Source organism: Schistocerca cancellata, chromosome 1, assembly GCF_023864275.1.
Source record: "Schistocerca cancellata isolate TAMUIC-IGC-003103 chromosome 1, iqSchCanc2.1, whole genome shotgun sequence".
NCBI classification, from domain to species: Eukaryota; Metazoa; Arthropoda; class Insecta; order Orthoptera; family Acrididae; genus Schistocerca; species Schistocerca cancellata.
Window position 1 is genome coordinate 777,171,384 of NC_064626.1, and position 27,781 is coordinate 777,199,164.

Sequence of the window (27,781 nt, forward strand, 5' to 3'; positions counted from 1 at the left end):
GAAAACGTAAAAAACGTATGTTTTGACAGAGCGCAGGGAAAACTGTGCGACTGTGAAACTGTTGCATTCATTTGTTGCAGTTTATGTGACAAACTCTTAAGTTTTCATCGCTTTTTTGGGAGTGATTATCACTTCCACAAGAAAACCTAAATCGGGCAAGGTAGAAGAATCTTTTCACCCATTCGCCAAGTGTGCAAGTTAGGTGGGTCGACACCATATTCCTGTCATGTGGCGCACATGCCGTCACCAGTGTCGTATAGAATATATCAGACGTGTTTTCCTGTGGAGGAATCGGTTGACCTATGACCTTGCGATCAAATGTTTTCGGTTCCTATTGGAGAGGCACGTCCTTTCGTCTACTAATCGCACGGTTTTGCGGTGCGGTCGCAAAACACAGACACTAAACTTATTACAGTGAACAGAGACGTCAATGAATGGACGGACAGATCATAACTTTGCGAAAATAAAGAAAGTAAAATTTTCACTTGAGGGAGGACTCGAACCAAGGACCTCTCGTTCTGTATTTGCTCACTCTCACCACGGGACCACGGCGCTCCGCAACCAACATTGTCCTTGATGTTGCATATGTTGCACATGGACTATTCAGTTTGTATATTTTGTTCATTTTTTCATAGTTTCACACAACTTCTTCCTGTTTTCTCGATTGATCTGTGTTCAGTTTTTCAAGGCCTATCCACTGCGTCAATTTATAACTAAATCTGAGAGGGGTGCGATGGGGTGGTTCCCTTGTAAGTGTCATAATTGTGCAAGTCTGCAACTTAATGTGTCTTCTTTATGATAAGTAGCAATCTATCTTTTTGCTACATTGTTGATACTCATACCTGGAGTTTCCATTGTTCAACATATTATTTGTGTTACAATAACTTTCAATTTACCATTTGTTCAATATGAAGTATATCACTGATACCCAGTATTCACGTTAGCCATGTAATTAGCATATGCTGCTAGCACTTTATCAAAATAATGTTTAGACACTGATAAAACAAAACAGTGTAGCAAATTTATGCCAGAATAAACTAACATTATAATTTTTTAATGTTGCCTGAAATTTGCCATACTAATCATCCGTAGCATGTGTAATTTCATTTTTCATCTGACAGTGCAAATAGAGTAACACACACTGAGAACATCAGAACAATGAAAGTAAAAATTTCACTAATGCACTGCTTGGATTTAATTAGATAATTTATTTGCTGTAGATTGAACCAAACATTACTTCTTAACAACAGTGACACACAAATCAGGTATCCCACACAACAGAGGACCATCATCCTATTTTCGTAAAAGGGTTCATTCACAACCTACCGTGTTTGTTTGTCGGTGTTCTGGTATCAACACAGATACATACACTTTACAACAACTAAACCAACAATTATTCCATTTAACAGTAAACTGTGTGTCAACCTACTGAAGGTTAAAGCTTTGAAATACCTCTGACAACACTGCCTTTCTTATGACAAAAACTTACAGGTAAAAGCACACGTACTCTGTATGATTAACCTAAACCATTAGTCATATTATCAAATGAAATTCAACTATACAAGAATCACAACATGCGCCAATTATCCATGTTGCCCTTATGTGCTGTGTAATTTAACAGTGCACAAAGATGCCAACTTTACACTAAAAAAGAGAAAGGGAGAGAAAAAGAATCTATACTGAGGAACCAAATAATAAAATTCATACCCCAAATAGAAGAATTCCCTTCCATGGTATTCTCTTTCCAGTGAATAAATGTGGAAACCTTATTGGAAGTATTACTGCTTCTTTTAGAGACTCTTTGGCCCCTTCAAGACCAGCTACATCTGACCATTTAACACAAGGTTTCTCTACCACAATTGCACCTTCCAATTTGCTCTGTAATTTCTTCTTCTCAGGATCATCTGAATCACTATCACTGTCACTTTTCTTTTCGTCATTTCTGAAACAAAAATGAAATTTTTTCCGTAAAAACACAATTATATATAAATAAAATAAAATCATGCGAACAGCAAAACTTCTTGACAAATATACAGCATTTACCACCTCTGGACTTGATCCTGGAATCCTATTTTTTGTGAGCAGAGCTCTAACAATCCGTTCTCTAGCTTTACTTCTGCCAGTACTTTTCCTATTTTCATAGCTTCACAAAATCTCTCTCACGTAACATGCTAGACTAACACTTCCTGTTGAGAAATGGCTTAGCCAAACTCCAGAAGATGGTTTTCAGAATGAATTTTTCACTCTGCAGCAAAATGTGTCCTTTTGATAATTCCTTGCAGATTAAAACTGTGTACCAAATGGGACTCAAACCATCTGCCAGGAAGATCCACAACTTTGCGACAGAGTGACATTCTTTTTCCAAACAATCTAATAAGATGTTGCTAAGCCTTTTTTCCAATGTTCTTTCTTTCTGGAGTGCTGGTTCAGCAAGGTAAGCAGAAGATTTTCTTTGAAGTTTGGAAACTAGGGAAAGTACTAGTAAAAGAGAAGCAGTGAGGGCAGGTTGTAAGTTGTGCCTGGATAGCTCAAACCAGAAAAAAAGAAGTTCTGAGTTATTTAAATCTTAAAATATTTTAATTACATCAGTAGCCAACCAGCACTGTCAAAGGGTGTATAAGTTCTCGTATTATTGTTTTCTGTTAGCATATGGAGACTGTAGAAACAACATACACATGTTTCATAATTAGACATTTTTCTTTGTTATTGAAGTAGTCATTACATGCTCTTATATGGTCAGGATACTGAAATTTGGGCTTTTGTTTTGTAGTGAAGACAAAATGTTTCATTCTCAGTGACAACGCTCTTTAAATCTCGTTTATGTTAAATTCGTACTGGTCCAGAACATACCATGGGCTTTTATTTGAACAAGTCTTTGTGGGCCACACAAAACAAACTTTAGAAAATTTTCTGGGAACAATAATCTTACAGTATTACAGCTGACATCATTTTGCAAAATACCCTGGTCATAATGTATCAGTTTACATAAATGAGTTGATCAATGTACACTTATTGTCAGAAATGACAGTGGAGCAAAGGCTGCGGAAAATGGCTGTATTGCACATCTTTCAGCACTGCAAACATGACGAAACTACATACATATTGCATTTTCATACACTCCTTAAAGATGTAGCAAACATTTGTGTGTGTGATTTAATATGACTGGTTCTGGAGTGAACAAATTCAATAAGAAACCACTGTTACAAACCCTTTCATGTCAGGTAGCTCTGCTGTCATTTTATCCCACTGGGATAAAACTAACTCGACATTTGGATAGATAGCCAATGTTCACAGTGCAAAACAACCCCCATAATATTTGCTAAAAAGATAGTTTTTGTTATTTGTAGTGAACATAACACAAGAACACACACAAACAACGCCAGTTACAGGAATCAGTATGGATACACAAGTAATACAAGCTGCTGAGCTAGTTGAGAGTGCAGGTTACTTACTCAACAAAAGTTTGTAATTGCAGACATGAAACCAGCCCTCATTTTATTATTATGAACTGTTCAGATACACTTGTACATTCAGCTGTTGTCTGCTATTTACTATTAAGTTATATGTTAAAAGATACTTTTCACTGAACCACACATTAAACATATATTTCTGCTTCATTCACAGACATGGCACTGACATGATACACACAATGTACAATGTTACTTCTCAATTTCTACAAAAGCAGTATGCAGAGGAACTGTAGTTAAGTCTATCAGTCCTCACAGGAAAAAGGTTCAGGATATTGTGCAGGCAAATTTCCATGAGACAATGCGTGTTTCTTGTGGCATGTCCACACCAACTTTTTCTATCTGTGAAAAATGTGCATTGAAACTGTACACACATTTGACATCCTTCTTAAAATAACCTGATGTGCGATGCATAGTCACATAATATTCCTTGTTAGGTCATACAGTGCTTTATAAACAATTACTTTTTTGGATAATGTGCAGTCCCTAACACCCTATCAACAAGGGCAATTAACCAAGGTGATCATCATATTACATAATCTCACCAACTCACGCCAATTTATATTTGTGTGATAGAAATATTTACAAATACAATTTGATGTTTCTGTAGTCACAGGTTAACATGGCATGGGACATGAGAATTGGAAAATTTTCAACTGATGATTGTATCATGTCTTTGCTTGACAAATATAGTGTTGACGGAAGTACATTGTTAGGAAAAAATAAATAAAAAAATCAGTACATCTGAAAAGATGATGTCAATTTTGATCTGACGACAGCATATGACGCCTGTACTGTACTGTACTGCCACCTGTACTGATAATTGTTTCAACAACATCCACCAACAGATAGTGTAGTGGCATAGCTACCAGAGCACCATCTGTGTCTACACTTTAGTAAGGAATGCTCACAGCCAGGAGGCTAAGTGTGAAGCAAACATGTGAAGCAAGCAGGCAACCATGCTATGGAGATGCACTCTTGCTTCCTCCAACCACCTGAGCAAGTCTGAAAGGGGTCGAATTGTGGCCTTTCAAGTGGTGGGTTGGTTCTTTCAGGTAACTGCCACCCAAGTCAGACGTGCTGTGTCAGTTGTGCAATGATTCTAGGTTCAGTAGTCACGTGAACATTTGTCACACCCGTGGACGAGGTTCTAGATGTCAACACAGCATAATCACCCACCAGGATCATCGTACTGTAAGGGCAGTAGTGGCAGATCATACAGTTACTCCAGCACAGGTAGGAGGGGTCGTGAAACTAGACATGTCAACATGAACTGTTACAAACTGGTTATTAGCAGCTGGACTACGGGCACACACGCCTCTAGCCTATCTTCCACTCATGTCCCAGCACCAAAGAGCATGGTTTGACTGATGCCACAGGGGATCTATTGGAACGTGGGATGGCAAGTCGTGGTCTTCATTGATGAAAGCCGATTCTGCCTGCACGCAAGTGGTGGTTGTTTGCGTGTACGACATAGAGCTTGTGAGCACTGTCTCAGAGAGAGCATTCGTCCAAGACACACCGGCCCCACAACAGATCTCATGGTCTGGAGTGCAACAAGTTACGATTCTCGTTGACCTCTGGTGTTTCTGGAGAGGATGTTAACCAGTGCTCAGTATGTGCAGAACATTGTTTCATCCATTCTTTTGTCATTCTCGTAGCAGGAAAGTGATGTTTTATTCCAACAGGATAATGCTTGCTCACACACTGTCCATGAAACTCACTGAGCTCTGCAAGGTGTGTAGCAACTTCCCTGGCCAGCACAAAATCTGGACTTCTATCCAATTAAGCACATATGGGATTTGATGGGAAGAGAACTGATTTGTATGACTCGTCAGGCAACACCTCTCACAAAGCTTCATGAAGAGGTCAAACAGGATGGCATAGTGTATCCAGACAATAATCATCATGTGTACCATTGACTGGATGCCAGAGTCAGTGCCTGCGTTGCTGCACTATGTACTAGTATGCGTATTTCAGCATGGGTCGATACCTGGTACCTCAGAACCACTTGTGCTATTGATCTGTAAATGCAATCATTTCAAGTACTCCATATGCACTGTTGCAACAATAAATCTTGAAAGAACAGGAAACCTTTAAAAGAGTGTACAATTTTTTTCCCAGTGGTGTACATTCAATGTACTGTACTTGCACGAGAACGAGTCATTTCATGAAGTGGTAACTATGCTGACACGTTCTTTTATACTTTTACAGAAATTTATTTTTGGTGCTTCCTGTAGTTCTCAGACAATTTTAATGATGTTATTGCATATCTCATCAACCAACACGACTAATGTCCAAGGTTTGTTCTAGTACCTGTGACATTGTGCTACCCAAAAGAAGAAGAAGAAGAAGAAGAACACAGGGAAACAGGCAAATTATGGGACAAAGAAGCTACTCGGTGTCACCAAATCTTGAAAGGGCTTAGAATGGAAAAATGTATCCATACTGCCTAACAAGACAGTCGTCTTAAATTTTAAGTTCTATATGAAAGGTATTCATCATCTTTATGTAAGTCCCTGACGCAACTTAGAAGAATCATTCAGTACTGACAGGGTGCGGAGTCATCCTATCTGCCAATGATGTCATTCTGATGAATGGCTCAATAGAGCTGGTAGGCAGAGTTTTAAATTAGACAGAAATGAGTTTCATAATGTATCACGAAGAACATGTTGCCATTTTCTTTGTGCAATGTTGAATTGTCAGTGTGAATATATTCAGGTATCTGACATTGTAGAAATTTTACTAGTGTTTAGCATCTGAGTATATGGCCTGTAACCTTGGCAAAGTGGACAATACTTTAATGAGCATGCACTTGTAAATCCACAGGTAGGAAACCCATCCAGTTAATTAACTAAATACTAACTAAACAAACAAATAAATAAATACTAACATCAAAACTCGGAGACATTATAAAAATGAAGAACAGTGGTTATCTGCCCCCTCCCTCAAAAAAACCCCAATCCAAAGACAGGTGTTTGCCTATTGGTATAGTCTACTGTCAGCATTTATCACAGGTGGAAAAACAACAGGAACCACTGACTGCAGCACTGGCTGGGCTGAAAGTCAAGAACAGTTCCCCAGAGCAGTGGACCGAGGAGATGTCTGACATCTGAAGTGATGAAACAAAGCATGGCAAAAACAGTGCTGCTGGCACTCCCCAAACTTTATGCTACTCTATTAGTGGTGGATCCCAGGCAGCAGGCTATTGGTATGGTCATCAACAATGGGTAGACAATACATGGGAGTCACTTGCATATTTTTATCGGGAGTTACTGCCATTGCAACGGAGATGGTGTATCTATGATCAAGAGCTCTTGGCTATTAATGATGTAATCAAATATTTCAGACTGCAGATCAAAGCAAGAAAGTTTGTCACACACATTGAACATAAATTGTTCAAGAGGGACAGTACCGCCTTATTAGCCTATTCAGCACTGACATTCATCACATTTCGGGCATTAACAACTTGTGGCAGACTGTCTTGAGTAGCTGCCATATCTCAGCCCATGGAAATTAGAGTAGCCAAAGCTCAACAAGATGGTCCCAATTACGCACCCTGCAGCATGATGATGATGTGGTCCTGAGGTTACAACTAGTTGACATCCCTGGGGAAGACATTCAACTACACTGTGCAGTGGCACACGGACGATCTCACTTCTTTGTATCAGCAGAGTTCCGGGGACAAGTATTCGACATCTGCACAATCTCCGTCATCCCGGAGTTCAAGCTATATTCAGGCTGTTGTCCAGGCATTTTGTGCCATCATGAATGGAACTGTTGTGAGTGGACACGAACATGCTAACGAAACCAGCTCTATAAGATTTCCTGCCATGTTCAAATATCGACAGGAGATTTTCCAGTCGCATCCTCATGTTTAGCCCACATTCACCTCAAAGTGATGGGAATGACTATGATAGACAGGTATACATTGGCTGGAGGTAGTTCCAACTGATAACACTTTGGCAGAAACCCTAGCTTCTGCATTTATATCGACATGGCCAGTGTCCATTGCTCAAAAACTACCAAAATGGGCTGACAGCCTGAACTGGACTTGTTTGCCCAGCTGGCAAAGTTCTGTGGCTACGTACACCATAGAAAAACAAGTTACCACTGAGCCAGCAATGGCATGATTGAACGATGGCACTGAATACTGACTGTAGTGTTCATGTGCCAGGGAAGTTCGTGAATGTCTGCACTTCTAATAGTTTTGCTTGCCTATGAACCATCTATAAATCTGACAGACTCATCTGCAGCGAAGTTTGTTTACCATTAGACAGTGCCTACGAAGAGAGTTTGCTGCTCCAACCCTCTTACAAATGCAATACGGTATCAATGAGAGTCACCGAGCGCGGTGGCGCAGAGGTTAGCACACTGGACTCCCTTTCAGAAGGATGATGGTTCAAACCCTTGTCTGGTCGGCTGATATAGATTCTCCATGATTTCCCTAAATCGCTTCAGGCAAATTCTGGTATGGTTCCTTTGAAAGGGCATGGCAGACTTCCTTTCCCATCCTTCCCTAATCCAATGGGACCGATGACGTCACCGTTTGGTCCCCTCCCCAAATCAATCAACCAACCAACCAACCAACCAACCAACCAGAGATGTTGCACCATATGCAGGAGCATATCAACTGTAACAAACCTTCCAAGCCCTCAAAGCACGGTTCTCCATCAAATTTTGTGCATAACTATGTTGAGGACCACTCGCATGTAAGGCTATGGACCGACTCAGTCACGCTGCTGCTCCAACCTCCATTTACTGGACGATGTTGCATTCTATGCAGAAGCACGTAGATTCTGAACATATTAGTGAATAGGAAACCAACCACCGTGTCACTTAACTGTGTGAAGCTCATTTATGCCTTCTAAGAGGCATCACCTACCATGTTGCCCAATGTCAAGCAGATTCAATACCCTAAATCCCGTCACAGCCATCACACCCGGTTGACAGAGAACCAACGGAGCGCACAACCTGGTCCAGATGATGTGCACATTCTGGTCTGCCACAAAGACTGATGCTCCACATCAACGAATGGGGCTGATTTAGCAACTGCTATATATGTCAATCATCATCGTTGCGCACGTGAACACTGTTCGCACCATCTAGCGACGTTGTTGCAGTGAAGTAGTATAGAGTGTGAGAAGTTCTGTCATACGTTTGCAAGTGAACCATGGATGAGTTCTGTGTTTGCCACCAGGGGCACTGTGTTGTCCTATGTTTTATACATTTCTGTTTACTCTTTGGAATGCTAATTTTGAAACATCCAATGTATTTTCAGAATACATAACTAACCATTATTTTAAGTATGGGAGCTTTAGGTACAACTATCCCATCATCTCCAACCAAATGTTGCAGATTTAGTTTCGCAGTTTTTACCACTAAGCACAGCACAGATCAGGCTTTCACAAAGTGATGCTCCTAAAGTTTGTACCGATCAGAAATATGGAATGTTATGAAATTTTGTTTTCCCCAGAAGTCTAAACTTTACAAGTTTTTAATACAATGCATTTTATTCCTAAATATCACTATAGTAACTTACAATCACTTTCATGACAGTCTGTACAAACCAGCTCCTTCAACACCAAGCAAGTTACAGTTTTGCTTGCTGTTAATTTGAGCGATGGTAAGCATTTGGAATAGAGGTTACTTTACTCTTCTTACTAATCTAAAACAAGAGATGGAGCACACTGGTCACTTTGTCAGCATACAAGGCCAAAGTAGGTAGTAGTCCAAAAATTATTTCAGTTTTGTGGTGGGAAAACTTACTATTCACTAATAACTTTTCCTTGCCACATGACTGTAACTACTAAGAAGCAATCACAGTGGACAGTTTTAATGTTTTGAGTAATGTTGCTAATGTAGGATAATTATTTGAAGCTCAGATGTGCATAGCATCAATTTGTACTTAAACTCTGTGGAAGTAAAAGAATTTTCAATAGGTATCCCCACTCGTACAATTGTAGTTGGTGGCGACTTAATCTGCCTTCGATATACTGTATTTACTCGAATCTAAGCCGCACCTGAAGAATGAGACTCAGAATCAAGGAAAAAAAAAATTTCTCGAATCTTAAGCCGCACCTGAAATTTGAGACTCAAAATTCAAGGGGAGAGAAAAGTTTTAGGCCGCACCTCCAATTCGAAACAAAGTTGGCCCATTTTAATATGAGACACAATTTAGGTCGAATGAATGACGATACAGCTACAGTAGTTTGGTTCGAGTCATAAGCTTAGCAGTTACGCTTTACCAGGTAGCCATTGCTATGTGTGTATTTATATGGGTACCCTTCCTTTTTCACATGCTTCATCTGGTTTGAATTGATTGCTTATTTTTCTTTGATCTCATAAGTGCAGTTCTCTTTGTTATAGGTGTTTACGTCACTCTATGCTGAAAATGCATTACTGTACTGTGTCATGCATTGTTTGCCGCATTCTGATAATGAGTGTTTACGGCCTGTCGCCGCTCGTGGCATGGCTTGCTTTTGTGCGCACTACCTCCGCTTACAATAAAAAAAAAAAAGAGAGAGGACTTGTCTCATTAGCGAAACAATGGCAAGAGATTGCTATTTGTTGTTACTTACACTGCTGCTTTCTTTGATAATAATCAACAAGAACCTAATAGACTCTGTATGATAAAATATGTTCTGAACGAGAGTTTAGCGAAAATTTTTCTCCATTTGAAAATCTTTGCAGACACCTCTTTAGTACATTACATTCTGCACAGAAATTAGAGTCATCTTAGATTTAAAAATCTAGTCAATTTCCGTGCTTCATTTCTGAATGTATCACTATTAGGCATAAGAATAATACCAATATAAACATTACATGATATGTATATCCTTCCGCATTTGCTGTTGTCTCACTCTAGTTTCGTAGTTTATTAGGCAGACAGGATTTAAATGAGATAGCAGCAAACACGAAAGAATACAGAATACATGGCAGAATGTTTATATTCATATTATTCTTATGGTGAAGAGAATACTGCATGTGATTCATATTTCATCAGGTTCCTATTAGCAACCATGTCTTCTCACAGGTAGGAAAAAATTCAGAACGTAGAGTTGGCCATATTGACAAAAACCCCAAATAGTCTTCCCAGTCGGATTTTAGTAGTACATTGAAATGCTGCTACATTCGAAGATGAACAATATGGAATTTGTATTTACTTCATTGGATAATGTATGAAAATGCAGTGGTCGAAACTCGGGGAGGAGAAAAAAAGCTCGTCTTCCACCTTTTCTTTTTTTAAATTTACTGACGCAGAGGTTTTGGCACCAGTATTTATCTTTGTGCCTGCAAAGCAAGCATGTGTAGCACTACATGTATTCGACGGCAGAAGTTAGTTGTGGCGGCACCTACCATTTTTCAGAACTTCCACTTACTTTTCACTTGATTCTAAGCCGCAGGCGGTTTTTTTGATTGCAAAAACTGGAAAAAAAGTGCGGCTTAGATTCGAGTAAATACGGTATTGGTCAAAAGTTTATGGTAAGGATAAACTGTTGTCCAATGCTGTACTAAATGCTTTCTCCAAAAATTATTTTGAGCTATTTTTTCAGAAACCCATACAAAGTGTAAATGGTTGTGAAAATGTATTTTAAGCTCTTAGCAATAAACAATACTGAGCAAATAGAGACAATACAAGAGTGTCATAGCAGCACAACTGAACACTGTAACATTCAAATCAAAAATAAACACAGAATATAACTATTTAGCAATAAACAATACTGAGCAAATAGAGACAATACAAGAGTGTCATAGCAGCACAACTGAATACTGTAACATTCAAATCAAAAATAAACACAGAATATAACTATTTAAAACAGCAGATAAAAACTTTCCCAAGAGACAGTCTCTATTCCCTCCAAGATGCATGCACAGCCCAGGTGTGTGTTCAATTTCAAGAAATATTGTTGATGGTAATTGATAGTTTCATACCAAGTAAATTAATGAAAGACAGAAAAGACCCTTCATCGTACACAAAACAAATCAGGGTACTGTTGTGGAAGCAACAAAAAATCATGCTGCATTTAAAACAATGCAAAATCTCCAAGATTGGTGACATTTCATTTCATTGAAGCTCACTACAATGAAACTCTGGCTCCAAAATTGGCAGAAAATCCAAAAGAGACTCTGGTAATATGTAAAGTATACCAGAGACAAGACAGAATTAATATCTTCACTGTGTGATAGCAAATATTACTGATGGCAGTGCCACTACAGAGGAGTTACTGAACATAGTTTTCCGTAATTCATTCAGCAAAGAAGATGTAGTAAATAATCCAGAATTTGAATCAAGAACAACTGCCATTGTGTGTAACTAACAAAGAGATACCCTCAGTGTAGCAATGCAACTTAAGTCGCTATATAAAGCCTAGTCTTTCAGTCCAGATTGTATACCAATTAGGTTTCTTTTGGAGTATGCTGATGAAATAGGTCCATTTTTAACAATTATATACAACCACGCACTGTATGAAAGAGCCACGCCTAAAAACTGGAAAGTTGCACAGGTCACACCAATCTATACTAATAATAAATCTGTAAAGCTATTGCGTTTGTCTGTCTGAACATGCAAATCTCCAAAGTAACTAGACAAATTATCATGGGGTTTCGCAGGTAAAATGAGTAGAGCTTGGGTCACTGTATAGGCCTTATTTCGTCAAAAACAGATCATGGAAAATAGGTGCCGTAACTGAAAATTTTATCCATTGCAAAAGCAACTGTCTGTTACTTTTTATAAATAGCCCGCTGACTTGATTTCAATGAAATCTGGTACGGAAATAGCTTGAACTCTGAGGAAGAGCACAGGTTACTTAAAGTGTGTAGTTCAAGATACATATTAATTTGAAGAATATGATGTGATTAAGGTAAAAATATTTAGTCTTTGAAAAAAACTACTTATTCTTTCACTTTTGATCTTTATTATATTTGTTAAAATGCTTTTATTGGTTGATATGCGCTACGTGACACGATTCAAAGTAATAATCATAGTGCTTCTACAATCTTCAATGTGTTTGATATAAAGTTTTCGAACATCGTAAAGTACCTCAAAGAAAATGATCTATTGACACACAGCCTGCAGAAAATACAGTTCTTGTGATACACAACTAGCTGTATTTACACACAACAGAATGAATACCACTGACAGCAGATCTCAAGTTGATTCCATATTTCTGTACTTCCAGAAGGCTTTTGGTACCATTCATCACAAGCAGCTTCTAATCAAATTGCGTGCCTGCAGAGCATCATCTCAGTTGTGCGACTGAATTTATGATGTTCTGTCAGACGGGTCACAGCTAATGGTAATTGACTGGAAGCCACCAAGTGAAGCAAAAGTGATATCTCTTATTCCTAAGGAGCAGGGATAGGCCATCAACTGTTCCTACCTACATACATGATTTAAGGGGCAATATGAACAACCCTCTTAGATTGCTTGCAAAAGATTCTGTCACTTACCATCTAGTTAAATTGTCAGAAGATTGATACACATTACAAAATGATTTAGACAAGATATGTGCATGGTGCAAAAAGTGGCAACTGACTCTGGAAAAGTAGTGTGATGCCATTCACATGAGTACTAAATAAATTCCATTTAATTTCAATTACACAATGAATCATACAAATTTAAAGGTTTTTGATTCAACTAAATACCAAAGATTTTAACTATGAACAACTAAAGCTTCAAGCATCACATAGAAAATGTTGTGGGGAAGGTGAACTGAAGAGTTTTATTGGCAAATACTTAGAAAACGCAACAAATATACTAAAGAGACTACCGACACTATGCTTGTCCCTCCTGTTCTGGCGTATTGCTGTGCAATGTAGGATTCTTACCGGATAGCATTGACAGAGAACAAGAAGTTAAAAGACTGGCAGCTCATTTTGCATTACTGCGAAGTAGGGGAGAGGTCATTATTAAAACACAGGCATTTTCCGCTTCACGAAATTTGAATCACCAACTTTCTCCTCTGAGTGCAAAAGTATTTTGTCAAATCCTATCTACATAAGAAATATGACTGTCATAATAAAAATAAGAGAAGTCAGAGCTCGCATAGAAAGGTTTAGGTGTTTATTTTTGCACACTTGCTATTTGACAGTGGAACTGCTGAAAAATATTATAAAGTCATTCTATAACTACCTGCCAAGCATGTAGGTGTGAATTACAGAGCACATTACACAACTGAGGTAAAATTATATTTATATATATCACTTACTTGGAATTTGATTCACCAGCTTTAACAGGTTTCTTCTTTCCCTTCTTAAGATATTCTTTCAGCTTTTCTGCTCTGTCCAAGTATTGTAGACATTTTGCACGAATACTCTCTTTTGCCTTTTCACCTTGTGCTTCATCTGAAATGAAATTTTATCTATTCTCATAAATTCGGTTTAAGATGCTCGCTCTTTGGGAGGGGATAAGAGTAAGAGGGAAGGGAGAGATATATGACATGTCTAACTTAGTAAGTAAAATAAGAATAAAACATGTCGCAGTTCCACACACTCAAAATGCATGAACTGCTAACCTGGCTCTATACCTAATTTACATGCAGACTATCTACTATTCACTATTTGACATTAGTTGTACTACTATCAATCACATATACTATCTTAAATTGAACATCAGAGTAATGAAAATCTCCTCATTCTGATTTCTCTAAGGTACTGTCTGATAAAGTGTGGTTTCAGTTACCCGAGACTGCAATTGTGTGTGTGTGTGTGTGTGTGTGTGTGTGTGTGTGTGTGTGTGTGTGTGATGTTCATGAAGGCCTTAATGGCCAAAAGCTATAATTGTGAGAGTCTTTTTGTTGTGCCGATCTGTGACTCCCTATCTGCAACTCAGCATCTCCACTACATGGTGAGTAGCAACTTTCCTTCTCATAATATTGTTAAATCTTCATTAGCTAATTCATATCCTATGAAGCAGAACATCACAACATTCTGATATAGGTGATAAATTCAGAATGTTACTTGGAAACATTAAATACAAATTCCAAAGACAATATGCTTTTAAATTTGTGGAACAAGCATAAAAATGCTCTATAGGCATATTGGGATTATGGTTCTTGAAAGTGTGAACATCAAGATTATCTTCTTAAATCAGTAATGGTTAACAGAAGATTGTATGTAAGCAAATGAAAAATTTAATTTTATGGCAGCTAGTTTTTGTAGAAGCTACAGACCTCGCAGACACCTCCATCCATGTTGATGCCACAATAAGTTATAAAGAGTAATGGTATAAGGAATGGCATTCTGGTCCGAGATGCTAGAGATGACGGTCATATGTGTGTGAGGCATGCTTCCTTGTGTTTATGCTTCTCTTTCTTTTTCTGACAAAGATTGTGGCCAAAAGCTAATGTGAAAGTCTCTCTTAATAGTACCTGTCTGCAACTTAATTTGTCATCTTTGTGGTAAGCAGCAATCTATCTTTTCATACATTGATAAGTTATAAAGAGAATACATAAATTACTGAAGAAAGTGTCTATGAGAGTTTCACTGAGCTATGTAATTTGAATACAGTGATTACATCAATTTAAAAACTGTTCTTAGCTTAATATAAATATCTTCGTGCAGAGCCATAGACAGAAAAGGCAAGAAAAAATCATCATAGCGGCAGTCTTTAAATTTAGATGTGTTGAAAATATTGACTTAATTCAGAAATTCAGATTCATTCTAAACATGGCAAAAGAAAATAACCAGTAAACTGGAATTTCATCATGTATGCTGATTACTATACATCTGTATTTGGATGAGTTGTATTGGCAGCTAAAAAACTGGTAAATAACACAGACATAAGATGAAAGCACTGTAGTCTATTGCTCATTGAGAATTAAAAGCTGAAGTAAAGAGTGCAAGAGTTTCAAAATTAGATTTAAAAATAATATCTTAGTGAATCCTATTCACATATCAAATTTACTCAACTGTAACAAAAGGCTGGATGCAGACATGGCAGCATATCAGGGTAAGACTAGTTTCATAAACTTGGATAACAACCAGAACACATTTGCAAAATGGTAGAAATTACTCAAAAGAGCTGCAATGGATACAATGCTGCCTTAAAAAACAAAAAATTCAGCTGGTAAGATGGAACATCTACATCTGTAATCAAGGGCATATGTGATTACTTCACAAACAACTCTCTATTATAACAAATCAGTCCTTCAAGTAGCGGTGTTTCTGAAGTGTGCTGAAATATGCCAGGATTAAATTGTTATTCAAAAAGAAACTGGCAGAAGATATGAAGAATTATCACCCTCTCATTCTACTATCAGTCTTGCCTAGAGTATTTGAAAAGACTGAAGCAAAAAAATCTAAACATCTCTACTAATGAAAGATGTAATTTTTAAAAACCAATTTGAATGTCAATAACAAAAAAAGCATTATAAATGACATCAAAGAATTTATACAAAAGATAAGCTCCACATTAGATAAAGGCAAATGATCACTGGAACATCATAAAAATCTGACAATAGTATTTATTTTGATGAACAACTCCTTACATCTTTACAAATGACATATACATCCATACTCTGCAAACCATCAAGTGCATGACTGAGTTACACCAGTTAATAACACATCTTCCTGTTCATTTACAAATGGAGCACAAGAAGAATGACTTTTTGAAATGCTTCTGTGCACACTGTAGTTATCTAATTGTGCCCTCGTGATCTCTATGCGAGCAATATGGAGGGTTGTAGTATATTATTAGCAATCATTTGAAGCCAGTTCCTGAAGGCTTTCTCAGGACAGTTTGTATCTATCTACATCTGCGTCTATACTCTGCAAACCACTGTGAAGTGCATGGCAGAGGGTACGTCCCACTGTACCAGTTATTAGCGTTTCTTCTCATTCCATTCACATATGCAGAGAGGGAAGAATGATTGACTTAAAGCCTGTGCAAGGGCTGCAATTATTCTAACCTTGCCACAGGTGGTTACAGTATATTTGTAGAATCATTGTTTAATATCGGTCCTTGGAACTTTTATTAGTAGGCTTCCTTGGGATAGTTTATATTTATCCTCAAGAGTCAGTTCAGCTGCCCTTCTCTGTATATGTTCAATATCCCCTGCTAGTCCAATGGTATGTGTTCCATACACTTGAGCAATATTCTAGAATGGGACACACATGTGGTTTGTAAGCAATCTCCTTTGTAGACTGATCACACTTTCACAGTATTCTACCAATAAACTGAAGTGTAACACCTGCTTTACCCCACAACTGAGCATATGTGATTATTCCATTTCATACCCCCGCAAAGTATTACTCCAGGTATTTGTACGAGTAGGCCGATTCCGACTGTGACTCACTGGCTTATAGTCATGGGTTAGTATGGCTTTTTTTTGTGTGAAGTGCACAATGTTACATTTCTGAATATCTAAAGCAAGTTGCCATCTTTCAACACTTTGAAATCCTATCAAGATCTGACTGAATATTTACACATCCTCTTTCAAACAACTGATTATAGATAACTGCATAATCCGCAAAAAGTCTGAGGTTACTATTAATATTTAGATAGAGATAATTAATATACAAGAGTCCCAACACACTTTCCAGCAGCATACCAGAAGTTATTTCTGATGATGACACTCCCTCCAAATAACATGCTGCTTTGAGCAATTGGTGTAGGCATGGTACTGAGTCAAGTGCTTTTCAGAAATCAAGAAATACTGCATCTACCTGACTGCCTTGATCCAAAGCTTTCAGTGTGTCATGTGAGAAATGTGCGAGTTGAATTTTGCATGAACGATGTTTTCAAAATCCATGCTGGTTGGAATGGAGGAGGTCATTCTTTTCAGATACCTCATTGAAGTTGAGCTCACAATATGTTCTAAGATTCTACAACAAATTGATGTCAAGGATATTACATGGTATTTTTGTGGATTACTTCCACTACCCTTCTTGTAGATGAGTGTTGGTTTTGGTTTCGTTTTGCTTTAGGGCGCAAAAAAGCAACTGGAGTCATATGCACCCAAGTCAAAACCACAGGACATGAAGATAGAGGGGTGTCAAAAAATGACTATACGTCAGTCCTACATGATATAAGAGAAGACAGCTAAAAGTAGGGACCTGGAGAAAGGGCTAAAAAAAGACACCATACAGAAACGGAGGTCCAAAACTAAAAATTAAATAGCCTTCACCATATTGCTGTGGCAGATAAAAAATAAAATACAGTCGACAGCCCACACACCATTTGCTAAAACGGACGATAACTCAGACAGCAAACCCAAGCGGGAACGTAAACGGTTAAAAAATGAGCATTCTGAAAGGGAGTGGAGGACAGTTAAAGCTTGGGCACAATGTGTACGAAGTGGTGGGGCATCACCATTTATCAAATGACAATGGATAAAAAGGCAGTGCCCAATACACAGTCTAGTTAAAATGACCTCCTCCTGGCGGGAGAGCTGAGAGGAGATTGTCCAAGCTGCTGGGACGGGCTTAATAAGCTGGAGCTTATTCGCATGAAGGGAGGACCATTGGCAATGCCAAGGTGCACCACCACCGACAGACGGCAACATAGAGAGCATTGGAGCGAATATAGGGACTAGCGGGCTGAGGTACGAGGACTGCAGCCTTGGCAGCAGCCTCGTTTCCTGGCAGACCAACATGACCAGGAACCCACAGAAACATCGCACTGGCTCCATGAAGAGTGAGCACATGACAGTTTTCCTGGGCCCGCTGCACTAAGGGATGGGCGGTGTACAGTGCACATACACTTTGAAGGGCATTGAGTGAGTCTGAGCAGAGGACACAATTGAAAGGGATATGTCACCAGATGTAATCCATGGCCTGATACAAGACGATAGCTCGGCTGTAAATACTGAGTAGTGTGCCAGAAACTGATACCAAAAGACATGGGTGCCAATGACGAAGGCACACCTGACCCCACGGTCAGTCTGACAGCCATCAGTGTATAGAAAGGTACTATCGCAAAGTTCCATGCGAAGGTCATGAAACTGAAGGCAATAGAGTGGGGCTGGAGTAGTGTCTTTAGGAACCGAATAAAGGCCAAGGTTAACATGGGCTGCTTCATGAAGCCAAGATGGTGAAGGGTTCACACCACCAGGAAAGTTGCAGGTAGTGTGAAGTTAAGCCGCCGTAACAAGTGCTGAAAGCAGACACGAGGAGGTAACAAAGAAGAGGGCCACATCCCATACTGGCGATCAAAGGAAACATCAAAAGAGGAGGCATAGGACCGTTGGCCACACATGGCAAACAAAAGGCATGTATACCTGGCTGAGGTGAAAGTCACGGCAGTAGGACAATGGTAGTTCAGCAGTTTCAGCATACAGACTCTCAACTGGGCTAGTGTAAAAGGCGCCAGTGGTCAAACAGGTGCCACGATGGTGGATAGTGTTGAGACGGCGTAAGAGGGATGAATGTGCAGACGCATAAACAAAGCACCCATACTCGAGTTTTGAATGGACAGGGGACCGGTACATACGGAGGAAAGTGGTTTGATCGACAACCCTGGAAGTACCATTGAGGACACACAGGACATTGAGGAACCACGTACAGTGGGCTGCCAGGTAAGACACATGGGAAGACCAAGAGAGTTTCCAGGAATTTCTTAGTTTCAATGAACGGAAGGGCAACAGAGCCAAGATGTTAAGATGGTGGGAGAAACCTATTGCGTCGCCACAAATTGTAGACAGTTTTGTCAGTGGAAAAGTGAAAGCCATTGTCGACGCTCCAGGAATAAAGACGATCAAGACACCGGTGAAGACACCGCTCCGTGAGAGGTCCTTGGGCCATTATAGGGTTAACGGCGATAGCAAAGATGACGATGCTCAGGACAGAACACTGAGGCACACCATTTTCCTGGATAAAGGTGTCTGACAAGGCAGAACCCACAAGCACCTTGAAAACTCTGTCATTTAAAAATTCCTGAAGGAAACAGGGCAGGCGGCCACAGACCCCCCACATACAAAGAGTATAGAGGATACCAGTTGTCCAGCAGGTGTCATAGGCCTTCTCCAAATTGAAAAACATGGCCACAGTCTGGGATTTCCACAGAAAACCATTCATGACATGGGTGAACAAAGTGATGAGAGGGTCCACTGCAGAATGCTCTGCTCCAAATCCACACTACGCATTCGTCAGTAGACTGCAAGACTCGAGCCACCATACCAGCTGAGCATGAATCATACGTTCCATCACTTTGCAAATGCAGCTGGTCAGAGAGATGGGGGCAGTAACTAGAAGGAAGGTTATTGTCTTTACTAGACTTGGGTATGGATATGACGGTGGCTTCCCGCCAACGTCCAGGAAATGTGCCCTCTGCCCAGATGCAGCTGTACGTGTTAAGCAGAAAGTGCTTGCCCACAAGAGAAAGGTGCTGCAACATCTGAATGTGGATGACGTCTGGCCATGGGGCGGGCGGAGGATTGGGATAAACTGAGAGCACGGTCTAGCTCCCTCCCTCATAGTAAAGGCGGCATTTGTAGTACTCACAATTCGGAGAAGAGAAAGGTCTCGCCCAAGCCTCCTCCGCTCATTTGGGATGGAGGAAGGCAGGGTGATAGAAGGAAGAGCTCGAAAAGTCCGCAAAATGGTGGCCCAAGGTGTTGGAGATAGCAATAGGGTCCACGATGACATTGTCTGCTACTGTCAGGCCGGAAATTCTGGAATGGATCTTGGCCCAGAGAGCCGTCAGAGGTTGGCCCACATGACAGAGGAAGAGATGGAACTGTTAAAAGAGCTAATGAATGAAATGCAGCTATCTTTTTTGCTATCCCAAAGAATGCAACTACACTTTGCAAGTATCTGTTTATAATGAACGCAGTTTGCCATCGTAAGATGACGGTTAAAAATGAGGAGAGCACATCTCCATGCGCGTATTGCATCACGGCATGCCTGAGTCCACCAAGGGGCTGGGACACAATGTGGTAAAGAGGACGTGTGAGGAATGGAACATTCTGCAGTAGTAAGGATGGCATTTGTGAGATATTCCACCTGGTCATCACAACTGGGGAAATTTTTGTCTGCGAAGGTCACCAGGGAGGAGTAAAGCTGCCAGTCAGCCTTAGTACGCTGCCATTTGGGTGTGCACGCAAATGGGATAGGAGTCAGCAAACGGATAGCACATAGTTGCTCGAGTAGGTGTCAGAAAGAACAGACCACTCAAGACGATGGGCTTGCTGGGCAGTGCAGAAGGATAGGTCCAAATGGGAATAGGTGTGCGAGGAGTCGGAAAGGAAAGTGGGTGTCCCAGTATTAAGGAAGAAGTGGTTAAGTTGGTTAAGAAGGTCAGCCAAGAGGGCACCTCTCTGACAGGTCCTGGGAGAACCCCAGGGGGGATGATGTGCATTAAAGTCACTGAGTAGCAAAAATGGGGAAGGTAGCTGCCCAATAAGCTAAAGGAAGTCTGCCCTGGTGACATCGAATGACGGAGGGACATAAATGGTACAGAGGGAAAAGTCAGGAGGGGAAGGAAAAGGCGAACTGCAACAGCTTGAAGATGGGTAGTCAGGGAGATAGGTTAACTATGAATGTCATCCTGTACGAGCAACATGATGTCACCAAGAGATGGAATGCGAACCTCAAGGAGGTCAAAAATGAACCAGTAAAAAATGTGAAAGTTCAAAGTGGTCGTGAGGGCGCCATTTAATTTCCTGAAGGCAGAGTACAAGGGGATGCCGGTACTAAAAGTAGTTGTAAAGCTTCCATGTGGGACTGAAGGCCACAAATGTTCCACTGGAGGAGAATAATGATGAGGACGAGATGTAGGGGTGTCACCTCAGTAGCTGATGAGTGACAGCCTGTGAAGTGAGCTACTACAGGGCACAGAAGCAGGAGGATCCTGCTTCATGGGGTCCACAGAAGCATCGGCCTGCTTGTGTGGTCGGTCTGTGAAGTCCAACACTGAAAAACGGTTGGTGGTGCGTACCAGGAACAAGGAGGCTGGCCAGGCTAAGGTATCACATGGCAACACCGTCGAAGAGGATCTTCAAGTCAGCGAAGGAGAAGACTGTTTGCCTTTGGTGGACTTCTTTGAGCCTTTCCAGTTAGAGGAAGACTCTGGTGTCGTTTGACTGGAGGGACATAGGAAGTCTTCAAGGGAGTATCCTTCTGTCCTTTCCGGCCTACTAGTTGTGTAGCTGGTGGCTTTGCTCCTTGAGGCGAGAGTTTGCTGGCTTGTTGCACAGCTGGGCGCAGGGATGGCGATTCTACCTTGACACTGGGTGATTTTATAACCTCAGAGCTGAATTGGAGGTCGCATGTCTGCGGGGCCTTGTGTCCTTTATGGAGTGAGGGGTAACAAGAACAGAACTATAGATGCCCGATGGGAGAATGCAGGATTTGCAACTAGCCAATAACTTGCGAGTGACTGGGTAAAGCACTTATTCCTTTAACCGGATATCTTGGACAGCCCGCTCGTCAAGATATGTGGGACAATCCCAAGAGGAGGCAGCATGGCCGCCATTGCAGTCGATACAGCAGGGAGGAGGAGGCGGACAATCACCCATGTGTGCATCCCTACAACAGGTTACATATTTGGCTGGGTGTCAACAAGACATTCTAGTGTTGAATCAATGACAGTGGTAGCAGTGCGTCAGGTTCAGAATGTACGGCCGGACTGTGATAATTTCATAGCTTGCTCTGATCTTCGATGAAGGCACCACTCTGTCAAAGGTGAGGAAAAGAGTGTGGGCGGGTCTAAGGAGGAATCTACCTTTTTCATTACACGATGGACAGCAATGACACCCTGATCAGAGAGGTAAAAATTACTAGTTTCCTACAGCTTTTTGAAGTTAATTATAGTCACTAAAGAACTAAAAAACAGAGACATAACACAATATGTTAGTTTCAATATCTGCTACAGTAATTAAATTGCAAATGCCAATTGATTACAAATTAGATTATGAACAGGCCAATGGTAACTCCTGAAAATTCTCAAAAAATGCAGGTTTATTTGCATTGATGTTGTTGTTGTGATCTGCAGTTCAAAGACTTGTTTGATGCAGCTCTCCATGCTATTCTATCGTGTACAAGTCTCTTCACATCTGAGTAACTATTGCAACCTATGTCCTTCTGAATCTGCTTACTGGATTCATCTCTTGGTGTCCCTCTACAATTTTTACCCCCCCCCCCCCCTCCCCCCCCGAAAGTTTCCCTCCTGGATTAACCTGGTGAGCCCCTGACCTCTCAGAATGTGTCCTGCTAACTAATCCCTTCTTCTTGTCAGGTTGTGACACAAATTTCTTTCCTCCCCACGTTAGTCATCTGATCTACCCATCTAATCTTCAGTACCACATTTCAAAAGCTTCTATTCTCTTCTTGTCTAAACTGTTTATCATTCATGTTCCACTTCTATACATGGCTGCATGCCATGCCATACAAACACTTTCAGAAAAGGCTTTCTGACAGTTACACCTATACCCGACGTCAACAAATTTCTCTTCTTCTGAAACACTTTTCTTGCCATTGCCAAGCTGCCTTTTATATCCTATCTACTTCTACCAATATAGTTATTTCGGTGCACAAATAGCAAAACTCATCTGCTACTTTAAGTGTCTCATTTCCTAATCTAATTCCCTCAGCATCACCTGGTTTAACTCTACTGCATTACATTTCCTTGTTTTGCTTTTGTTGATGTTCATATTATATCCTGCTTTCAGATACTGTCCGTTCCATTCAACTGCTCTTCCAAGTCCTTTGCAGTCTCTGTCAGAATTACAATGTCAGCAGCAAAACCTCAGAATTTTTATTTCTTCTGCCTGGACTTTAATTCCTACTCCAAATTTTCCTTTTGTTTCCTTTACTACTTGCTCAATATACAGATTGAATAACATCAGGGATAGGCAACAACCCCGCATCACTCCCTTTTCAACCACTGCTTCCTTTTCATGCCCCTCGACTCTTACAATTGCCATCTGGTTCTGTACAAATTGTAAATAGCGTTTTCCTCCCTGTATTTTATCCCTGCCACCTTTAGAATTTGAAAGTGGCTATTCAGTCAACATTGTCAAAGCTTTCTCTAAGTCTACAAAATGCTATAAACACAGGTTTGCCTTTCCTTAACACATCTTCTAAGGTAAGTTGTAAGGTCACTGTTGCCTCGCGTATTCCTACATTTCTCCGGAATACCAACTGATCTTCCCCGAGGTAAGCTCCAACCATTTTTTCCATTTTTCTGTAAAGAATTCATGTTAGTGTTTTGCAGCCATAACTTATTAAACTGATACTTCGGTAATTTTCACACCTGACAGCACCTGCTTTCTTTGGGATTGGAATTATTATATTCTTCTTGCAGTCTGCGTGTATTCTGCCTGTCTCACACAACTTGCTTCCAGAAGAAAGAGTTCTGTTATGGCTGGCTCGTTCTGTTATGGCTGGCTCTCCCAAGGCTATCAGTAGTTCTAACAGAATACTGTCTACTCTTGGGGCCTTGTTTTGACTTAGCTCTTTCAGTGCTCTGTAGGATTTTTCATGCAGTATTACATCTCCCATCTTATCTTCACCTACATCCTCTTCCATTTCCATAATACTGTTCTCAAGTACATCTCCCTTGTATAGACCCTGTATATACTCCTTCCATCTTTCTGCTTTCCCTTCTTTGTTCAGGACTCTTTTTACATCTAAACTCTTTATATTCCTACAGCTGCTTCTCTTTCCTCCAAAGAGATCTTTAGGCAGTGTGTATCTTTCCTCTAGCAAAATATGTTTCCATTTCCTTAAATTTGTTCTCCAACCACGCCAGCTTAACTATTTTGCACTTCTTGTTAATCTCATTTTTTGTTAAACATTTGTATTCTCTTTTACCTGTTTCATTTATATATTTTCTACTTTCATTAATTAAATTCAATATCTCTTGTGTTATCCAAGGGTATCTATAAACCTTCGTCTTTTTACCTACTTGATCCTCTGCTGCCTTCAATATTTCATCTCTTAAAGCTACCCATTCGTCTTGTACTGTATTTATTTCTTCTGTCCTAATCAACTGCTGCCTAATGCTCCCTCTGAAACCCACAACAACCTCCGGTTCTTTAAACTTATCCAGGTCCCATCTCCTCAATTTCTTATCTTTTCCAGTGTCTTTAGTTTTGATCTACAGTTCACAACCAATAAATTATGGTCAGCGTCCACATGTGCCTCTGAAAACGTCTAATTTAAAGTGTGGTCGCTAAATCTCTGTCTGTTACATAATCAATCTGAAACTTTCTGGTATCTCAGGAGTCATCCAGATACAAAACCTTCTCTTACGTTTGTTAAGCCAAGTGTTAGCGATGATTAAATTATGCTCTGAGCAAAATTCTACCAGCCCGGTCCTATTTCATTCCTTTCCCACAGTCCATATTCACCTACTACTTTTCCTTCTCTTCCCTTTCCTACTATCGAATTCCATTTCCTGATCACAAATTTTCGTCTCCCTTAACTATCTGAATAACTTTTTCGTCCCATAATACACTTTTTCAAGCTCTTCATCATCTGTGGAGCTAGACGGCATATAAAACCTGTAGTACTGTGGTGGGTGTGGGCTTCGTGTCTGTCTTGGTTGTGATAATGTGTTCACTATGCTGTTCATAGCAGCTTACCCACATTCCTATTTTCTTATTTGTTATTATAGCAACAAAATTATTGCACATGTGGGCTTGTTCATAGGAAAAATTCTGAAATTGGCTTTTACATATAAATAAAAGCGTGTGAATAGCATGAGCGTCAGTTTATCTCAGTCAAAAATCAAGAGGTGTGTAGCACCAACAAAGCACATCATCTGCCTATTGCAGCTAACAAGTATGGACCAGTTCAGTTTCTTTAGCATCTCTATGATACTATTCTATGGGTCAAATAAACCTGTGACCATTCATGCTCCTTTCTCCGTCTGTTCATTATCTCCTGATAGTCCTATTTAATATCAGTCACACACTTGAACAATGTTCTACTATAGATTGCAAGAGTGATCCATAGGCAATGTTCTTTGCATATTGACTGTTTTTCCCTTTTATTCTACCAATAAATCAAATACTGGCCACCTGAAGCTATGTCACGGTTTCATTTCATGTCCCTACAAAGAGTTACAATTGTGAATTTGTACAAGTTGCCCGATTCCAACCACTACTTATTGACACTGTACTCATAGGAACTATGTTTACATCACACACACACACACACACACACCTGCGCGCGCATGCACACATGCGCATGGGCGCGTACACAAACGCAACTTGCACACACGTCTGCAGTCTCAGAGAGCTGAAACCACACTGCCTCTCAGCTCTCTGAGACTGCAGAAGTGTGTGCAAGTTGTGTTTGTGTGAGTGCGTGTGTGTATGCGTGTCTACTGCTGACAAAGTCCTTAATGGCCAAAAGCTATAATTGTGTGAATCTTTTTGTTGTGCCTATCACAACTCAGCATCTCCGCTATATGGCGAGCAGCAACTTTCCTTCTATGGTATTGTTACATTTCGTCCTGGATTTTCCATTGTTCACTCTAGTCACAAATTTCATTTGATACCCCTGTGTGATCATACTTTTGATAATAAGTATTGGTACAGTACTGAGTCAAATGCTTTTTTGTTGGTTGGTTTGGGGTATAAAGGGACCAAACTATGGGGTAATCAGCCCCTTTTCCCTGACACAAGCAAAGCTCAAGGTACTAAAACACCCAATATCACACCTAAAAACAAAACGAACAGAATGAACAAAAAACAGAGAAAACATACACCACAAGGAGGTGGTGTTAAAATCATAGAGCAGATGGTCTGGGCTGGTTGATCACAATAATGAAAAAGGATGAGCCAGCCACTCTGCAACACTTTAAAATGTCCACCCCAAACAGACATGGCGAGATGGACACATGTAGGGAGAAGACAACCACCAAGACAAACAAATGCAAAGAAAGTGCGACAGAGTTAAAATGGAGGGAGGGTGGCGGCCTCTGAGAGAAGGCTAAATGCCCACCGTTAGATGGTATGATAACACACGCCCCCCCCCCCCCCCCCCACACACACACAAATAAAATATGAAACTAAATCTGCTGTTGAGGCATTGTCACCCAACAACGAAGGCAGGGTGCTGGGAAAGTTAAATGTCCGCCGCAGTGGCTAAAAGTGGGTAGTCCAGCAAGATGTGGACGAGAGTCTCAGACTGCCATAGGCGAGGCGGGATTGAACAAGGGCTCTGTAGAGCTCCAGCAGCGTAGAGCAATGTGAACCCCAGTTGGTGTTGCGCAGGTAGTGGAGGGCATTGAGGATGCTAACAGTACTTCTGCTTCAGCTGACAAAGATGAGGAAGCCAAGTCAATCAGGTTTCTCCTAAGAATCAATATGTTTCCACTACAGTGAGTGGATCATCATTAAGGTAAAGTTCTAGTTCCGGATGAACAGTACGATGCTGACAGAAGTGCATGACACACAAATTCGTGGCTGTAAACTGGAAGCTGTGGGCTAGAGCCCATGACTGGGGCATGTGGATAGCTCCCTGTATGCACCGCTCAGCAACACCAGTACTGGAGGAGCAGTAAGAAATGCAGAAGTCGTCTGCATATAGAGAAGGTGAGACGGGCAGCCCGACAGCTGCTGCTAGACTGTTAATGTCCACTAAAACTAGAGATAAACGCAATACAGAGCCCTGCGGGACCCAATTCTCCTGGTTATGGGGGAATTATGGGAGGCACCAACATGGACACGGAAAGTACGGAGTGACAGGAAATTCTGGATACAAATCAGGAGCGGGCCCCAGAGACCCCACTCATATAATGTGGCTAGGATATGATGTCACCAGGTTGTGTCGTAAGCTTGCCGTAAATCGAAAAAGACGACAACCAGGTGTTGGCATCTGGAAAGGGTTGTTCGGATGTCAGACTCGAGGGAAACTAGATTACCAGTGGTAGAGTGACCCTGGTGGAAACCGCCATCGCATGGAACCAGTAGGCAACGTGACTCCAGGACCCAACACAACCGCTGACTTATCACAGGTGCTAACAGCTTACACAGAATGTTGGTGAGGCTGATGGGCCGATAGCTATCCACGTCGAGCAGGTTTTTACTGGGTTTGATTATTGGAATGATGGTGCTCTCCCCCCATTGCGATGGAAAGACGCCATCATACCAGAACTTGTTGAAGATGATGAGGAGATGTCATTTGTAGTGAGACAAGAAATGTTTGATCGTTTGACTGAGGATCTGATATGGCCTAGGAGCTGTGTCAGGGCAATGTGCAAGGACGCTGAGGAACTCCCACTCTGTAAATTGAGCATTACAAGGTTCACTATGACATTAAGTGAACGAGAGGGCTTTCCTCTCCATCCGCTGTTCGAGGGTGCGAAATGCTGGGGGATAATTCTCCGACACAGAGGCTCGAGCATAGTGCTCAGCAATTGC

The 27,781-nt window shown here is 40.7% G+C and overlaps 1 protein-coding gene across 2 annotated transcripts in view; it reads right to left on the minus strand.

The window, feature by feature from the left end:
- The window catches only part of LOC126187358 (vacuolar protein sorting-associated protein 4), a 166,972-nt gene that overhangs the window by 93,925 nt on the left and 45,266 nt on the right, over nt 1-27,781 (minus strand). For both annotated transcript variants that reach the window (XM_049928401.1, XM_049928393.1), the window contains exons 4-5: nt 13,679-13,814; nt 1,708-1,942 (exon numbers count right to left, since the gene is read on the minus strand). In XM_049928401.1, the coding sequence (XP_049784358.1) occupies nt 1,708-1,942; nt 13,679-13,814 (371 nt within the window). The remainder of the gene's footprint in view (nt 1-1,707; nt 1,943-13,678; nt 13,815-27,781) is intronic.